Genomic DNA, 18,565 nt, shown 5'->3' with positions numbered 1-18,565 from the left:
AGGAATGCAATCCAGACAAAACATGGCTCATGTTATGAATGCTTAACAGACATAAGCTAGTTTTCCCCCTGCAACTTCACAGGCTGAAGTTAAAACGAGCAGCTTCTGTATTGATAAATAATAAATCATAAAAGTGAATTCAGCTTTGATCCAAAGAAGCTTTTTAAATAGTAAGTTTTATGTTCAAAACACTGTATAGGGCAGCCATATTTCACACTCTTTGAAGCTGTTCATTGTTGTACTATCATGAACTGCCTGTCAAGACACAACAATAACAGATTGTATTTCAAACTTCTCAAACATTTGTATCTCTTGCCTACTCAGAAATGACTTGCATAGAGGTCATAGAACGGGAAGATCTCCATTTCTGGAAACACAAATAGCTCAGAAACATGATATCCACAATAGAAAGTCCCAAAGAACCACCTGAGAACGGAAAATTCCCAGACCCTTCTCAAGACCACGGATGATAGCTTTACCACATTAGGAGGAAGCAGAAAAGGGAGTGAGTACAAAAGCATCTGTACCTGAGATTAGCTCGTAGAGGTTGTATTTGTACAAGACATGTTTCTGCTCCTCAAAGTGCTGTGGCCCTTCACAGAGGGCCCGACACTCCACATCGGCACGGTAATACTCAGTCAGAGCCTCTTCAAAGAGCGTCACGGACTCTTCATAGTTGCCTTTGTCGTAGAGTTTCACCCCAGCAAAGAAGGCTTTCTGTAAATAGAAAGACACACTTCATGATGCTGAACTTCTTGTTCTGGCTTTGTAGGGTGTTCGTGAAGGTTCAAGAAGCATTGCAAAGTGCCGTAATTGGGGTCGGCAGTCACTCACCTGGTGTGGGCGGGATTCCCGGTCAATAAAGTCTTCCTCTTTTACACCTTTCTGGGCTTTGTACTGCTCCAGGTCCTCTCCCATCTCCACATGCTCAGGGTTGGCCTGGAAATACGTATGAGCAGCAGATGCAGCTTTGTCCAGTTGCCCGAGCTTTTTTGAAGAGAAACAGAACAAAAACATTGAAAAATTCACTTTGGAGGCCCTCTCTTAACACATTTTTGAGTTTTACAGCCCAAATATTGAGAAATTACATTGGAAGAATGTCAAATAAAGTTGTAATTCCGAGATCAAGTCACACAAATGTAATTATATGAAAGAAAATTACCAGCCCATGTGTGTAATACTATCTTTAAACAAATAATTATCAGAATTGCTGAAAAAAAAAATGTGTTGAAGAACACAGTATAGCCAATTTGGACAAGCATAGAAATTAATTCTGGTCTGAACTGGTCTCTTCAGCAGGGAAGCTCCTTTTGGCCTCTGAAATGGATAACAAATTTGAATAAATAAACCAGAGACTGTTTAAATCATAATTCCAATGAATTCTGCTTTATCACTGGAGGGAAAAAAAATGTCAAAACAAGTTCACGGAAGCCGTCAGCTGTTATTTTTCGGCCTTTATGAATTGCAGACCTCAATCTGTTCTGCAGATCTTGGATTGGCATCAGTTTCTTTAATCCTTACTAGGAACAACATATTGTACGAACAGAACTCTGTTTTATGTTTATACGAAATAACTCGCACATTGCAAAAATTATGACAAAGTTGATGATTCGCAGAAAAAACACACATTAGCATCGCATGGATCTTCTGGAGTTTACCACCACAAATCAAAAAACACATCAGAAGGCTATCAGCATCAAGACTTCCAGGTCCAAACAGATTACGATTTCATTACGACTGAATACCAAAGCTTTAGTTTTCAACAAAACGTCCTTAAATACACAAACTTACAGCAAACAAGTTCCATGCATCACATTGAATGGTGCTTCATCATTCTTTTTGAAGCATCTTTTGGTCACTATTTGCTTTTATTGTATGGAAAAGAGCAGCTTAAACATTTTTAATGTTAAAAGCTGAATAAATAAGCTTTCCATTGATGTATGGTTTGTTATGATAGGACAATATTTGGACAAGATACAACTATTTAAAAATCTGGAATCTGAGGGTGCAAAAAAATCTAAATATTGAGAAAATCGACTTTAAAATTGTCCAAATGAAGTCCTTAGCAATGCATATTACTAATCAAAAATGAAGTTTTGATATATTTACGGTAGGAAATTTACAAAATATCTTCATGGAACATGATCTCTACTTAATATCCTAATGATTTTTGGCATAAAAGAAAACTATAAATTTTGACCTGTACAATGTATCGTTGGCTATTGCTACATATATACATGTGCTACTTATGACTGGTTTTGTGGTCCAGTGTCACAAATATCTTTTGTGTTCATAAGAAGAAAGTTTTACAAGCTTTCAAAGACATGAAGAATCTCCATGGAACCTGTACACTGTAGAAAAGGTTATTTATAATGAAAAAAAAAAAGTTATTTAGAATTAAATATTCTTCACACTAAGCAAAAATGGTTCCCTGAAAGGTTATTTTGCTATTGCATCGCTACAAAAAAAAAGCCCTCTGAAACCTTTTTTTGCAGCTTCTGTCTCCAGATACAACCATAGATGGACCACTGCACAGTGCAAAAGATGATCCTGAATCATCCGCCTCTTTTTTTTTTTTTCCTTGTCTTTTGCGACTCAGCCAAGGTTTGGTCTTTTATGTTAGGGAATGAGGCAGGAAGGCTGGAGGCTTAAGAGGATATGCTTGGTCACCTCTGAAAGGCCAAAGAGCAAACTGGCGTCGACTGCATTCCTGTGTCTTCTTTCTACCACCCCCTCGTCCACACACACCCACACAGCCTTGCGTCCCAGCTGCGAATGGATCGCAAAGACCCTGATTGGATATACAGTAGGGGGTATTTTTGTATCCCGTCCAAATGCTGACCTGTCCGATTTTCTTCTAAAGCAGGTCAGATTCCAGGAGCTGAAGCCAAAGCACGACAAAGCCCCTCAAATCCGACTTTTATGTTCAGTCACCTGGCGTGTTTATCACATGCGCTACAGTAGCGTATCAAAAAATCCTCATGCCCTGACAAATCCTGTACTCATCACAGAACAGTGATAAAAGAGTTCACAAGAGGTGACTGGAAAACGGCCCAGCTAGACACAAAAGCTCAAACACAGCTGAGATTTAGTCCGGCTGGGTGCATTGTCTGCTCACATTCACGCATCTCATGCAGCCGTTTTCTCAATTTTATTTACCAAAAACACAACAGTTATGAGACTTCAAAACCGCCAAATTTAGTGGCATTTATGTGTGTTTTATGTTCCTGTATAAAATCGTTGCCTCAGAAATCTTCATAATGTTTGCCTCTGCTCAAAATGTTTACAACCATCATATATTAGGTAAATGAATATTTTGAAGCAGATGGTTTTCTTTGCAGTGTAATAACCTCCTTTAAACCAGAACTGTTAGTAGTTAAGTTCCTTCAGGCCTTGTGGACATTGAAAAACAGAAATTTGTTGCCATGCACACATTTAAAGACTTTTCTGATGAGTGTTATTGTGCACATTTTACACATTTAACTGCAAATTAGGTACATATTACAAGGTTATTCCGCTGGTATATGTTATGTTATTTTATGAAATGCCATGTTGTCATGTTATGCCACGTTCTGTTGGTATAACCTGACACAGTATAACATAACCTAACATCCAACCAGTAACAGTAAATAACATATAACCTATAACAAAGCTGACCTAGACCAACATCCAACCTACAGTAACATAACATAACTTAACATATAACCTAACATAACATGCAACCTAACATAACATAAGCTAACCTAACATAAGCTAGCATCCAACCTACAGTAACATAACCTAACCTAACATATAACCCATAACATAACATAGAACCTAACCTAACATATAACTGGACAACCTATAACATAATACCTAAGCTAACCTCAGTCATGATTTGTGGCCGTTTGTTGTAGACTTTGGCTTAATTAGCATGGCTGAATATAATGTCTAAACAGAGTCCTGTGAAGACATATTTTAGTTCACTTCTAAATTACTTCAACAGATGGTTTTACAGCTGAGACGCTCGTTTCACACACACACACACAAATCCACAGTGTTGGCTTTACCAGATATTCTCAGCAAACCCATTACATCAAAAAATTTGTATGCGTAAAAACGATTTTTCCCTTCATTTTATGTCAAACGGATACACCCCCACAGACAAACAGAGCACACAACACTTTGACAAAAGTCAAATTCAAACGACATCAACTAGTAGTTTGTTCCTAGTACCATAAACAGTCTTCAGCTAACATTTGTGCCTTTTGGGTAAATATTTTCCAGAGAGAGCACCTGTGGCCCTCGTAACTGCTCTTTAATATACACCACCACAGTTTTTTTCCCCTGCATCTCCAGCCAGAGTTTACAAACCATTTACACACTGGCTGTAAAAAATAAAAACATCCCATTTGATGTGGGGTTGACATTGCTAAAAAGAACATTATTTTGTGTATTTCGTGTAATGCAATGTGTTTATGAGGTTTAAGGTTCAAAAAACACATTATTTTCCACATACTGTACATTATTGTTGCTCCTCTATGCCCTGCCTTTCTGAAACGCGTTGATTTTTACAAAGCTCATCGGTCTGAAAAAGCGAGTTGTGCTCTGATTGGTCAGCTATCCAGTGCGTTGTGATTGGCCGAATACCTCAAGCGTGTGACGGAAATGTTACGGCCCTTACCATATTGTGATGCCGTGTCCTGGCGCTACGAGACAAAACCAATAAAACCCATTATAAACGAGGCATTTGTTGCATCCAATGGGGACATAATTACTCATTATAATGACTTACTACTCTACACTGCTCAAAACTCGCGTTTGAATCATCAGTGGCAAATTCTTTAAATATGAAAACGTACCTACAGCCGGCATTGTAGGCTACTCTCCCAGGTAAATAAACAGTCCTCCGTAAAATGCACTGCACACATCTGAATATTTGGGTTGAACCGTTCTGGAATAGTGTTGTAAATACAACTTAACCACTGATTTCTAGTCGTGTCCTCTTTTGGAAGGCCAAACAAAGTAGTTTCGCTACACTTTATAAACACACAGAGTCTCCACGACATGGCGGCGGCGGCAACAATACTACTGTCAAGACACAGGCTAGGAGACACAGAGGTAAGTGGTCAAACAAGGGTTTTTACTGACAGAGACTAAGAATTGAACCAGGTGGTGACGAGAGGTGAGTGTAGCACAAAGTGACAAGGTTCAGAGGGCTTAGCTTGCAGGAATCACGTGGAGAGTTGGAGCGGTGGAGAAACTGGAACGTCTGAGGTAAGGAAACACATAGGTAAGTATCAAGAGAGCCATGCTTGGTTCAAGGTAGTGAACGGTAGACCGGACGAGGAGCGTGTGTGGAGTGAACACAGATAAAGGGGAGCTTGATGAGCTGCAGCAGGTGCAGGGAATCAGAACACAGGTGATTGAAACGTGGGTGCTGATGACTATAGTGACTGTGACTGAGAACAGGTGTGAGCCGGGGAGGATTCTGGGACATGGAGTCCAGAGCTGGTGACTGGTGACAGAGACTCCCTGACCACTACAGCGAGAATCAAAGTTACACCTTCTTTCTTTGCGTGAACATTTGGGCGGTGTTATGCAAATCTTCCCACACAGTGACTTAGACATGTGGGGGCGTGGTTGAACGAGGTGTTTTAGGAGGGCGTGGACGAGTCTTAACTTTTATAAAGAATATCTCTTTGGATTTGGGAGTAGTACAGGGTTCCTCAAATCTTGCCCTGGGGGGCCAATGCGCTGCAGAGTTTAGCTCCAACCCTGATCAAACTCACCTACCTGTGATTTTCTAATGATCCTGAAGACATTGATTAGCTTGCTCAGGTGTGTTTGATTAGGGTTAGAGCTAAACTCTGCAGGAAAGTGGATCTCGTGAGCCAGATTTGAGGATCCCTGCTTTAGTCTTTGCAACTTTAGGGATCTTATCTATTCACGAACAGATTGTAACAATCCAAAGAGAAAGGAAAACTTGAAATTGCATCATATGACCCCTTTAAGTTGAAGAAGGCAAAGAATGTCAACAACATGTTGATGGGACTGTAGATGCTTTCATGTTCTGAGAAAACCATGTTGTTTGTTATAGATCAACTACAAACCTTCAGAGCTTTAAACAATGTTTTTAGGTGTTAACAAGGAAAGAGAGCATCTATTAATGTGCTTTTCTTGGATTAAGTAAACTACACTAAAGTCTATTCAATTTATTTATTCATTTAGAAGCTGCATTCATCCAGTGACTTACAAATGGGGAAATCGCAATCAATTAAAGCTAATAAAGTAATAATAATGTAACATATTCATGGGAAAATATGTTTATTAAGCCTTTACTGAGCACTTTTTTGCTCGTATCAATAAACGTAATCTTGTCCATCATGTAGCAAACAAAGACTTATTATTTAATGTGTAATCTAAGGATAAGCTAATATTTAACAAATATTCAAACGGAACACTTCAATCTGTAACTAATAAATCCAGTGCACTGTATATTGACTGAAGCAGTGATATTGACTTCAATCTGAAAACTGCCCTGGTTTCACTCAACACTAAGCAATAGAGAAACCACAAGAATCTGTGCAAATGCACTAAACTCCCTATATTAAATCCAGTGTGTTTACAAGTGGGGTTATTTTAGATAGCTGTGTCTGTTTGTTACACTTAACTTCCAATCATTTCCAATTTCCATCTTAAACTTGGGTTTGGATTTTAGTAAATTTAACAAGCAAATTTAAACTAGTAATGATAATAAGGAACAGTGGGAGTCACGTCAAGCAAGTCCAGTTTTACAAACCATAACCTCAAGTGTAAAGGTTGTTTAAAACAAGTAAAGCTATTTTAAACCGAATATTTCCCCCAGTAAACCATAATGTAAACTCCGAAGAATCTTATAAACAAAGTAGGAAGAATTGCTTGTTGTAGTCCTCATTTTTAAGTAAATTTGGATAAAACTGTCTGCTAAATGAATAAATGTAAATGTAAATGTTTCATATTTAGTAGGCTGCTTTATAATTATACATTATTTTTAGTAAAACCATTATGAAATGTATAGAATCCTCTTTTCAGTATTTCCTGTGTTTTCAAATTAAAACTGTCCAGTTAAAAAGTTCACAATGCATTTATTCTGTTTACTTCAAAAAACTTCCATGGCATTGACATCTTTGTTAAATTTGCATAGTAAGTTTTGATTGGTTTTCCTTTGTGCATTTATTTACATACTGAATGTGACTGATCTTTTCATTCATGCATCTATTTTAACAATCTATAGCTGCTTTAAAACAAAATACAATTTCTGTGCCACTAGTATGACCAAATTTTCCTCTATAGTAACATCATCTTCAGACAGATATTTTTGCCCAGACTAAATAAACGTCAGCATAAATGTTGAACTGAGCTATTGTGGCACAAAACATCAGGTTACAGTAGTCACCAACAGATCACATTTTCTGCCACTAACAAATCTCAACTAACAGGAAAAACCCATTTTCTCCATAAAAATACAACCTATTTATTCTAAGTATCCCATGTTGACCTGTCTTTCTTCATGGCAGTTAAACTTCAAAGCCAAGCGGCTGTGGGGCACGTATGACACGTGCTGTGGAAAACAGCCTGGGCTTGTGGGAATCCTGTGGATGATGTCATCCGTTTGGGGCGTGGCTTCCTCACACTTCCATTAGTGCCAACACGCTAGCCCTTTTCTCTGTGCCCGGGCCACACCCACTCAATGCACATGTTGGTTTAATAAGGTAATGTCTGAGGAATGTCTTTAAAGCAGGATGGAACAGACAGCCTCTTTCATTAGTGCAAAGACATGGGATAGCTGGAAAAAGTAAAAATAGGACTACAATAATCCAGCTACTGTATGCTACCGCTGAATGGAAGTCTGTGTACGTGGGGTTTGGTTTTCAAATGGTTTCTTTGGTCGTTCCTTGTTTAGATGAGGTGTTCGACTGTAGTTGATTCGTTTGTACATAATTAGAGGGGAAATCAAAAGATTAGAAGTAAGATTAAAGGTCAGGACTAAACTGTTAACCTTTCTGTTTGGTAAACAATAATTCTGTTGTGTCTAAAAGAAAACCCTCAGACAATAACATCTCAGACTCTTTGAAGCGCAACTGTTTAATCACTTTTTCATTTAAATTTGTTTGTTTTTTTCTTGATAACACTAGCCTTATTAGCAGTACGCTAGACAAGAGATTATAACACTCTCCACACAAAAAAGTCCCATTGTTCTGGCGTCATTCTGAAGTATACATTCGATGGACACTTTACTGTCCCATGAGGCCATGGGAAAGGATTTATGAATGGTAGTGACATGACTCAACTGATGCTGGTAGGTCACGTGACAACGACAACATGGTGAATGTAGTAAATCCAGATACTAAACATATTCATACTATATAGAACATAATCTTTTTGCAGTCGCAAAGTAATTACTTATTCAAAAAAGTACCTACTCAAGACAGTATGCGATTTCAGACGCAGCTGTGGCCTGCAGGGTCGCTCACATGCTCCAGGAGATTCATAATATTTGGGAAAACTAACGATTAGCATTCCCATTCTCATAGCACAGGGGTGTCCAAACCTGTTCCTGGAGGGCTAGTAGCTGCATTTCCATTACCCTTCAAATTACGCAAATTGGAAATTACGAATTGAAACTACACCCAATAGAAACATGTCAATTTCACAAAAAAATTTCAATTTCAAAAAATGATGTCAATTTCGCATAACATCAGTTAATGGAAACGGCATCATTTTGCAATAGTGTTTTATTGACAATTATAAAATATCGCAAAAGTTTTGCGCAAATCTGTAATGGAAACGCAGCTACTGTTCTGCAGAGTTTAGCTCCAACCCCAATTAAACACACCTGAAACAGCTAATCAAGGACTTTAGACTCACTAGAAACTTCTAAGAAAGTATGTTGGAGCTGGTTGGAGCTAAAATCTGAAGGACGTTTTGAAGCAGGATTGGACACCCCTGTCTTGGAGGTTTCTCGGCTCAATCCTCCATTTGTCTCCAGGCTTACCTTTCCCAAACCTGTACCACCATTTCCTTTCACTTCCCCACTTCTTGCAATCCCATTAAATGCTTAAAAAGCCCATAAAAATAGTAACAGCTCTATAACTCATGGCAGGCCGTTTTCCGAAATCTTCCAACCTTCCTTTGCCTCCTGCATCAGGAGAGACGGTTTTGTTTTACGGTTTGACGTAAAACTTGAGTTGAAATACTCTTGAAACATCATCCAGCTTTCACTTATTTTTATCCCTACGACTATTCGGCCCAAAAATGTGATAAATGCACACAGTTAATAGTCCTCAACATCTTCTGTTCCAGCACCTCGTCTTTCATGTCACTCCGTGGGATCTTTTGGCCCGGAGCGGAGGGGTGAGTCAGCCCTCCCTCCACATCCTCCACATTCCTGCATAGCCCTTGGCCTGAGAGAGGGCAGCCCCCTCGGATCATCGCTCCCGGACTCACGCTGGCCTCCTAATGACCAGACTCAAAAAACAACCTAATTTATCTCTTGTTCAAATATGAGCCTGATGTGAACTTACATTCACCCCCCTTCACTGTGCTTTTTACGAGCTGAATGGAGCTAAAGTTGTATCCAAAATACATCACAAAGAACTTTTTTCTGATGATGTTTACGAATGAGTTCCTCTAGAGGTCAAAGAGCCCTTTACAGCTCTTGTTCCAGTGAGGCATATCAGTTCTGCTAGTGCGCTGTTTAAACGTATGGTTTGGAAACAGAGTGGGATGGGGGTGCTGTACTAAAGAGATAAATCTAAAGCAGACCTGGACTTTGTTCACATACAGCAGAGCTTTATAACGGAGACACTGGTATCACAGTGCCTTCACAATGCTGCCTTTCATTCTCCCACGAAAGCACCAGCACCCTCGATTTTCCACCCTGGAGGTCTGCACACTGTATTTTGTCATGTTGCAGATGCCCATCTGTATCTGTAGCTCTATACTGAGTGTAGGAAACTAAGCAAAGGCTACTGTATTGGCTCTGTCAGGTATGAACGCTCCTGAACAGCCCTCATAGAGGCCCCAGTGAATTTTGGGAACCCTGAGGATCTGAGTGCCAAATGATGAATGATTTGTCCTCTGTGATTGACAAGTTGACAAGTTTTATTGCAAACTCAAAGTAAACCCCAGGTATTGGGGTTTCTAAGTCTAAGGGACATTTTTCTCATGTTTTATTGTTCGACAAGAGAAAATTGTAATAGGTTTTGGCAGTTGTCAATGTTATTCCTATTTTACTTGCTTTGAAGATTTTCATAAAGCAACATAAATATCCTGTCAGTAAGCTTAGCAAGTCTGATTGATGTTTGTAGAGTTAAGCCCTGATTCAACTTCCCACGCATCAAATATTGTGAGCGCGATGCAGCAAGTTTCCAGCGATAAATGATTTGCTTGTCTGTGCTGAATGTGGAACTTATGTGTGAACACAATAACAGTCAATTAGAACAGATTTGATGTTTAATAGAGTGCAACAGTGCTTTTTTAGTGGCTTAAGTTCTGGAAGTATTTTTTCCATTCATTTTTTTTCTATAGGGATTTTTTTTTTAAAGGGGTCATATGATGCGATTTCAATTTTTCCTTTCTCTTTGGAGTGTTACAAGCTCTTGGTGCATAAAGAAGATCTGTAAAGTTGCAAAGACTAAAGTATCAAATCCAAAGAGATATTCTTTATAAAATTTAAGAGTCAGCCACACCTACCTAAAACGGCTCGTTCTAACACGCCCCCACATCGATGCAACGCGTAAAAAGACAGTATAAGTCATTATAATCCATAATTATGTCCCCACTGGATGCAACAAATGCCTAGTTTATAATGGGTTTTCATGTTTTTGAATCGTTGCTCCGGCCGGACAGGGCATTACAGTATGGTAGGGGCGTAACATTTCCGTCACATGCCTGAGGTATTCGGCCAATCACAACACACTGGATAGCTGGCCAATCAGAGCACACCTCGCTTTTCAGACCGATGAGCTTTGTAAAAATCGACTCGTTTCAGAATGGCGGGGCATAGAGGAGAAACAATTATGTACAGTATGTGGAAAATAATGTGTTTTTTTAACCTTAAACCGCATAAACACATTTCATTACTCCAAATACACAAAATAATGTTCTTTTTGGCAACATCATATGACCCCTTTAAAGAACCAAACCAACCAGCTAGGTGACATCGCAACATTACAAATCGATTTGAACAAAAAAAAGTTTCTGAAAATTGGACAAAAAGATACAGGACTGTGTACTTAACGGCTTTCATGAAGGAAGGACTACAATCCCATGAAGCATTGCAAATGACATATTCAAATTACAACAGGAAAATGTAAAAATGTTTAAAATATATTTATTGCAAAATATACATACATACACATATTTAAGTGAGTGCACGACTATGCCATTCACAGTTTTCTGGCACAATTTAATTGTCACGATATCCTGATTGATGGACATATCTCTGCTGAATTATGGGTAATGTAGTTTTTTTTTATTTTTTTTAAAGCTGGAAATCCACTGTTGAAAATAATTATTTAAAAATTTTGTTTATATAATGCAGGCTGATGGCTTCAACATAAGCATCTAACATCAAATCTACATCAATAGCTCACAGTAGGTCTGTCTTTAATGGTTTAAAAGTTAGCGTTAAAATTAATTTGTCTATGCTCATCTGATGAATAGAAAACTAATGAGATAAAGCAAAGTTGGAGAGAGAGAGAACTCGGGATGCCCGAAGCGCAGCGGCATCATGTGCTGCCCACAAGGCTACTGGCACCAACCAAAAACGTACATATAGATGGAATAGGTAGCTTCACCTGTTAAGGCCGGGACACACCAAGCCGACTTCAAAGAACTAGCGGTGACGAAAGCTGACGGTGTTGTCGCCTCACGTCGGCAGCGTCGGACCAAAAAGCTGCACTCGAACACACCGCAGAGACTACAGCCGACGGCAAACTAACACGTGCGTTCTGCGCATGTGTGAGAGGAGTTAACTGTCTATATCAGCAGCTATAATAATAGTATATATTCGTCATTCAAAAGGAGAAACCGAAACAAAGATATACGAGATAAATGCAGATATACGAAACGTAAACAAAGCAGCGCTTGCTTACCATTTTGAATATCAGTAATGTTGATAACTTTAATCATTTTAAGCGGCTCATGTTGTTATGAAAACATTCGTGTATTAGAATGATTGGGAAAGATCACGTAACATTTAAACAGCCTTTTGTCTGTACCGCCTTCATTTACATGCATGTTTTCATCACTTTCGCTTTAATTCTTGGGCACTGACTCGTTCGCTAAACTGAACATCCAATTAGAGCTCTCACTTGCGCCGACGGCCCCGACGCCGATTCAACATGTTGAATCGGGCAAACTGCCGCCGATGTGAGCCCGACGAGAGCCGACGAGTGGAACACACCAAACAAACTAGCCCGACCGTCGCTCGCCGTCAGCCCGACGTTGGCCAACGGCCGACCATCGGCTTGGTGTGTCCCGGCCTTTAATGTTTGTTAATTCATGTTGAGCTGTATATTAGTATATTTTAACAAGTAAATACTAATGAAACAACTGAAATATCTAGAAGGCCTTAGTATAACAATAATCCATTATGCATCTTAGTTTAGTGTTATGAGGTTTGGAAAACCTATTTGTTTGTTGGTTTATGGCAACGTTTGCATGGGCCAACACTAAATGCATCCAAAGTGTGCCAAGCGTGGCTCCACGTTTCAGATCACAGCATAAGGCAGGTTAATTGACCCAGGGAGACCGGTGGAGGAGGTGCAGAGGCCTGTTATCTTTGGAGTAATGGAGTGCTTGAGTTTTGACCGTAGCCTGGCTAGCAGCACTGCTAGCAGACCGCTGCGGCGAGTGCGCCAAGTGGAAGCCCCCTTCAGCCCGGGAGCCGCCAAGAACATCTCCCCCTGAGACCCGTCCCGGTCCCCCACTGAAGAAAACACCCGCTGTACTTCGACAAATGGGAATAAATTGCTTTCTTGGGGGCGTTCGGGGAGGTGACCTCTGAGATGGGATGACTGTTTTATTAAACTCTGATGACTGTTATTAATTCGTTTTTTTATTTTTATTTTAGGGAGGTACTGCTGGAAAGAACATTTGTTTTCGAGTTCTAGTTACTGTGCAAAGTTTCTGACCAAGAGGAAGATCAATCAAATCAATGAATCATTTAAAGTTATGAACATGCAATAAATTCTAAACAACAAAATTTCAGTAAAAACAAACCTCAGCAACAGGAATGGTTGTTAGTACATTGTTAGCGTGTTCTGGGTGGTTGCTAGAGGATTACTGAACAATACTTACATCTTGAAGGTCGAAGCGTCAATGTAGCCACATCTCTTGCCTGCTTTCACACCCATTTGGAAAACATACTGATTTATGACTGATGACATGTGGTTTATTTAATAACACTTTGACCGAGGAGGTGTTTCCAAACCAAATCAACTGCACATAAATTTGAGCTACAACTTAAGCCAAACACTGCACATTACTAGGTAAATAGCTGATGTAAAGTACAAACTAAAGGCAATTTTGTATTTAGTTTTGGTATACAATAGTTATTACGACGTAGCGCACCATATGGCGAAAACACCACCAAAAATTTTGATCTTCTGATGTCTTTCTGAGACCAAAATAATAGGCTGTATAATACAACATAGTTCCTAAAACAGCTAACCAAAAATTAACCATAAAATGTATAGATCTATTTCAATTTTAAAATGTATTCAATGAAGAAAAAACCTTCCCTTGCCTGTTACATCATATTGTTACATACAGTAGGTGTTCAAATGTCCAGAACCGAAATTCAAAAATATTTTATTTCAGAAGCTAACCACCCAGACACCATGCAGATATACTCCTAACTGAATCAAAAGCTAAGAATCATTGCATTATATAAAAACGAAAACAAGGGATTTTTAAATTATTGTCCAGTTTTAATGTCAAAACATTAAAAGATACTGAATAAGCTGGCTAAATGTCAATAATGGTGTTTATGTGCAAAAATCGTCTCGTAAAACCAACAATACAAGATGTGGTTTACAAGAGGTTTTAAAATACTGTCTAGTTTTAGCATCAAAACATAAAGATATTGAATTACCTGACTGAATAGCAATCATGTTGCAAGAAAATCGGGTAACGTGCATAAATCTAGGTTTCTGTCAAGTTTTGCTTATTTACATGACCTTTACACAATGTTGGCTGCATTCAGTGAAAGCAGAAGCAAAATCAACACAAACCACAGAAGATCTGACGTGATTTCCAACTACAGATTTCCACTCGGCTTTGAGAGAGATGGGAAAATCAGCAGAAATAACGAAAACAGAACTGCTCTCCTGACCTCTACACTGCCAGAAATGGGTCAGATCAAAGGGCGTAAGTTAAGTTTGGCCTGCCGTGTATTTATGAGAGGCGAAGGACATGATAATGGAGGGCCAAGCCCAAGGGGGGTAGTGGAAACACAACAGGTCATCTCTGATTACACTGTGTGAGTAAGTAGTTCAGGGGTGCTGAACCTGCTGGGTGGTGACCTCACAGGCAGGCAGCCCAAGCCGGTGCCACGAGGCTGTAGTTGCCAGGAATCCACGACGTTTGATCTGGGATTGTTGCGAAAAGGTCAAAGGTCACACCTGGCAGGATCTGACACACTCCTCTTGCAAAAACAATTGCAGAAAGACAATTGCACTGACCACCCCCGGACTGTAGCAAAGGATCAAAACAGCCCATTTCCAAATAATTCTTTCAATGCATTTAGACATTTAGCAGATGCCTTCATACATTGTGTTTACAATTGCACTCTTACAAACTATTCAAACTCGGACTTTAAATAAAAATGTTTTTAAATAAAGACTAAAGAGTTATGAAAGTTCTGCGACCATGGTGTAGTTTCTTTATGGCCTACGTTTAGCTTTTTACTTCTGTCAGAGTTTCTGCTGATTGTATTTAGGCTTCATTTATTTGTTAAGATTATCATGATGAACAAAATGTGAAAGGAATCATGAACTTCTGTTGGTCGCAGAGTTTATTTTCGGCAATATTCCAAAAGCCAATGGAAAAATCCTATTGGGTTTTTGCCAAGGAAACCAAAGAAATGATAACTTCCATGTTGGCCTACAAAAATAAGTAATCAATGAAATGCTCTATTAATCTTTAAAGGATTAGTTCACTTCCAGAAAAAAAAAATCCTGATGTCCTTTCTTCAGTGGAAAAGAAATTAAGGTTTTTGAGGAAAACATTCCAGGATTTTTCTCCATATAGAGATTTTTTTTGCGACTGAAGAAAGAAAGCCATGAACATCTTGGATGACATGGGGGTGAGTAAATTATCAGGAAATATTTATTCTAGAACTAATCCTTTAATTTTACATTTAGAGCCATTGGTTTCATTCGTTGTAACTTACAATCTAGGACATATTCAATGTTACAATCCAATACAAAAGCCTGTAAACAAAGACTGCAATGCACCAGTGTTGTTTGTGGGTAGGTTAGATGCAATAACGCAACAAGTGGGTCATTATTCAGCTTCAAGTCCATGGAAACAAACTCAAGTTGTAAAAAAAAAATAATTAATTAATTAAGCAAATGCATACTTTTATGTTTATATATACCAGTTTCATACAACAATTTGTGTCCCAAATCATTATTTATCATGCTAAATAAATATGTTAATGCTAATGCTAATGAAGGCTTCACAGAGCTCACTTTCAAAAATCATTGTTCACTGTCTTTCACTAAAGTGACAAATTTTCATGTCATTCACCAAAACAGACCTAGAATAACTGACAAATCTCAACAATGCTTCATAGACGGAAAGCTGGATCCAGGGGATGACAAAGTCACATAAGGAACATATATATTCTCAGCTAATGCTTGATGTTCAAAATATGATGGCAGATATTGTTTATGGCTTTGTTTTGTTTTCACATATGCTATCTATCAATTATGAAACCGTTATGAGGTACATTTTGTACTAATGTAACTTAGTACTTCTCACATTACACAAGGCTATTTGTCACTGTAGCAATACCTCACTGATTGCATCCATATGTTAATAATGATTCAAGGAAATTCAATGATCTCTGAGAAGATCTCTTTAAGGATATAACTTTAATTTTCTCACATTTAAAATGCCTGTTTATTGTTAGCTATACAATGTCTTCGCAATCTGAAGCAAACACTTACTAAGAAGCCCGAAAGAGAATTATTTGTTTCATGCAGTACATTTGGTTTTCGTTCTGCTGTTTATAAAAAGCAGATCTGCTCTGTTGGTCTTCGATTTCAGAGTGCAAATGAACATTTAACACACTAACCACCAGGTTTTGTTGTGGCTGAAAGGCCTTCTGGTTCCTTCATTAAAAGCATCATCTGTTCTAGTGGTGCTTTATGTTGAGACTATAAATTTGACTGATTTCAATGAGTTAGTTTAAAGCCATAAGGTCTCATTTAAAAAACATTTTACTTTTGCTTGAAAGAGGGGATGTCTTTTCTCTCAAAAAACCCTTTGCCAAAGTAAACTTTGTTAACCTGAAGCAGCCTTGTTTGCATGATGATGCAAAGTGTGTGATTTTTAACAGATGCTTAAGAGCACTAAGCAGACTGAGGCTGATATCCAGTGGATAATAAAAAAGACATTACTCTTCATCATGAAATTCCAGATGTAATTACATTTTTAAACATTTTAATATCTTTTCCATGAAGTGACAGAGAAAACAAACTTACAAAGTAAGTTTGAGCTCAAAATGATCTCAGATGCACCTGGTTTGCTCAAAGCGTTTCAAACTCCATCTCTAATCAGGAAGGAAGGATAAATAAAGCTATACTAAGTTATATAAAATATTCTTGCCTTAAAAATGTAGCTCTTTTCTGTGTATCTCCCCAGAGTCCTGTAAATCAAATAAGCTTGAAATGCTGAAAATGTCATGTGCTTGTTTACCCTGACTCTGAAACAAGACCTCACAGTTATTTCGGTTTAATTGGCAAATTTGTTAAGCGAAGCTGAAGTCTCCTGAGTTGAGAAAACATATCTCCGGTTTAGAAATGTATGTACTATGAGGATCAACTTCATTATCTCAGCACACAGTATAGAGTTGGACAAGGGGTCAGGGCTTAAAATGTCTTACAGCATGGCCAAATAAACATCCCACGACATTCTTTACTTACACAGTGGTGTACTATAAAGTGGGATGGCATTTGTGAGCAGAGGGTTTACAATTACGCATGTGTTAAATGTAAAGCAGCAATCCTTTTGTTACCATGAAAAGAAACTGCTGTAGGACTTTACACATCTGTTCCATTCAGAAATGTTTAATTACATAGTGGCTAAACACAATTCCAGAGTACAAAGCCCTTGATTATTAAAACGCAGATGTCAGTTGTGGTTTCATTCCAAGTCAGTAAACTTCAGTGCTCAAACTGTAAATATCTCTTGATTTAAAATGGGGCTCTGAGCAGGTCTGCAGGAGTAACACATATTTAGAAAACAACACTGAGGTGTTGGTTTACACCCTTGATGGTTTTAAAGTATTCGGAGCTAGGGATTTTCCACTTGACTAAAACTATGCAAAATAGTTCTAATAAAAGCCTAAAAACATATGTGCACTTGTGAAAACATTGGCAAGGGTTGCCGGAGTCTATTTAAAATTTCAGTTAAGAGCTTGTGGTTTTACCAGTGGCAAATGCTGACGAAAGAGCTGCTTTCATGAGCAGAACAAGCCCTGAGAAAAGTCACGGCCTGGAATAATTTATTCATTTTCTATGCCGGAATCTTATATACTAAAATTAAATGGAAAAATAAAACAAGATTTGGATTTCCTGAAGGAAATAAGTAGGGATGCACCGATACTGATACTGGTATCGGTATCGGGCCCGATACTGAGCTCCTGTACTCGTACTCGTTAAAACGCCCCGATACCAAACGCCGATACCACACAGCATGTGATAAGTGCCATATTCAGACAAAGAAACACCGACAACAGAACAACAGACAGCAGAATGGAGTTAAGGATGTCTACTACGAAGTATATGTATGCAACGAATATAACATTAAACTTTCAGTATTAACGCCTGTATAGCTGATGTGCGCGAGCTGATAAACAAAGCACGCTGAGTGGATTGAGCGCGCGGCGGCGCAGATGCGCGAGCTTGTCGAGTGAATATACCAGTGTTTCTGCATTATATGAGTGGCTTTGGAATATAAATCGCAGCACGTTTCAGATGAAAAAACGCGACTTCTATTTCTGAAAATATCACAGTTAGGAGATTTATTACAAGTTGTTCCCTGCATTATTACAGCAAAGCGTGTGATTACAGCCGCTGAAGTGAGGATAGCAAAATAAAGTAAACTGTGACAAATCATACCAAAATATTCTTCATACTGTGGACTACCAGCAAAACTGATACAAATCTGGGACCAAAAATGATTCAGACCGAGTCTGGGGAAAAAAACTGAAGTTCAGGTTTGCATGAAGCTGGGTGACGGCATGCCCAGGAGACTACAGGCTGTCATTAAGGCTAAGGGTTGCCTGGCTAAGTATTCATAGTTGGGT

At 38.7% G+C, this 18,565-nt stretch overlaps 1 protein-coding gene across 1 annotated transcript in view; it reads right to left on the bottom strand.

Annotated features, from left to right (window-relative positions):
• LOC107664742 (prolyl 3-hydroxylase 2-like) overlaps nt 1-18,565 on the bottom strand; it is a 54,819-nt gene that overhangs the window by 19,242 nt on the left and 17,012 nt on the right. Inside the window, exons 2-3 of the mRNA XM_016455392.1 lie at nt 835-987; nt 528-717 (exon numbers count right to left, since the gene is read on the bottom strand). Coding sequence (XP_016310878.1) covers nt 528-717; nt 835-987 — 343 coding nt within the window. The remainder of the gene's footprint in view (nt 1-527; nt 718-834; nt 988-18,565) is intronic.

This window comes from Sinocyclocheilus anshuiensis, unplaced genomic scaffold (genome assembly GCF_001515605.1).
Source record: "Sinocyclocheilus anshuiensis isolate Anshui unplaced genomic scaffold, SAMN03320099.WGS_v1.1 scaffold417, whole genome shotgun sequence".
Lineage (NCBI taxonomy): Eukaryota > Metazoa > Chordata > Actinopteri > Cypriniformes > Cyprinidae > Sinocyclocheilus > Sinocyclocheilus anshuiensis.
This window is presented reverse-complemented; position numbering and strand designations above follow the sequence as displayed.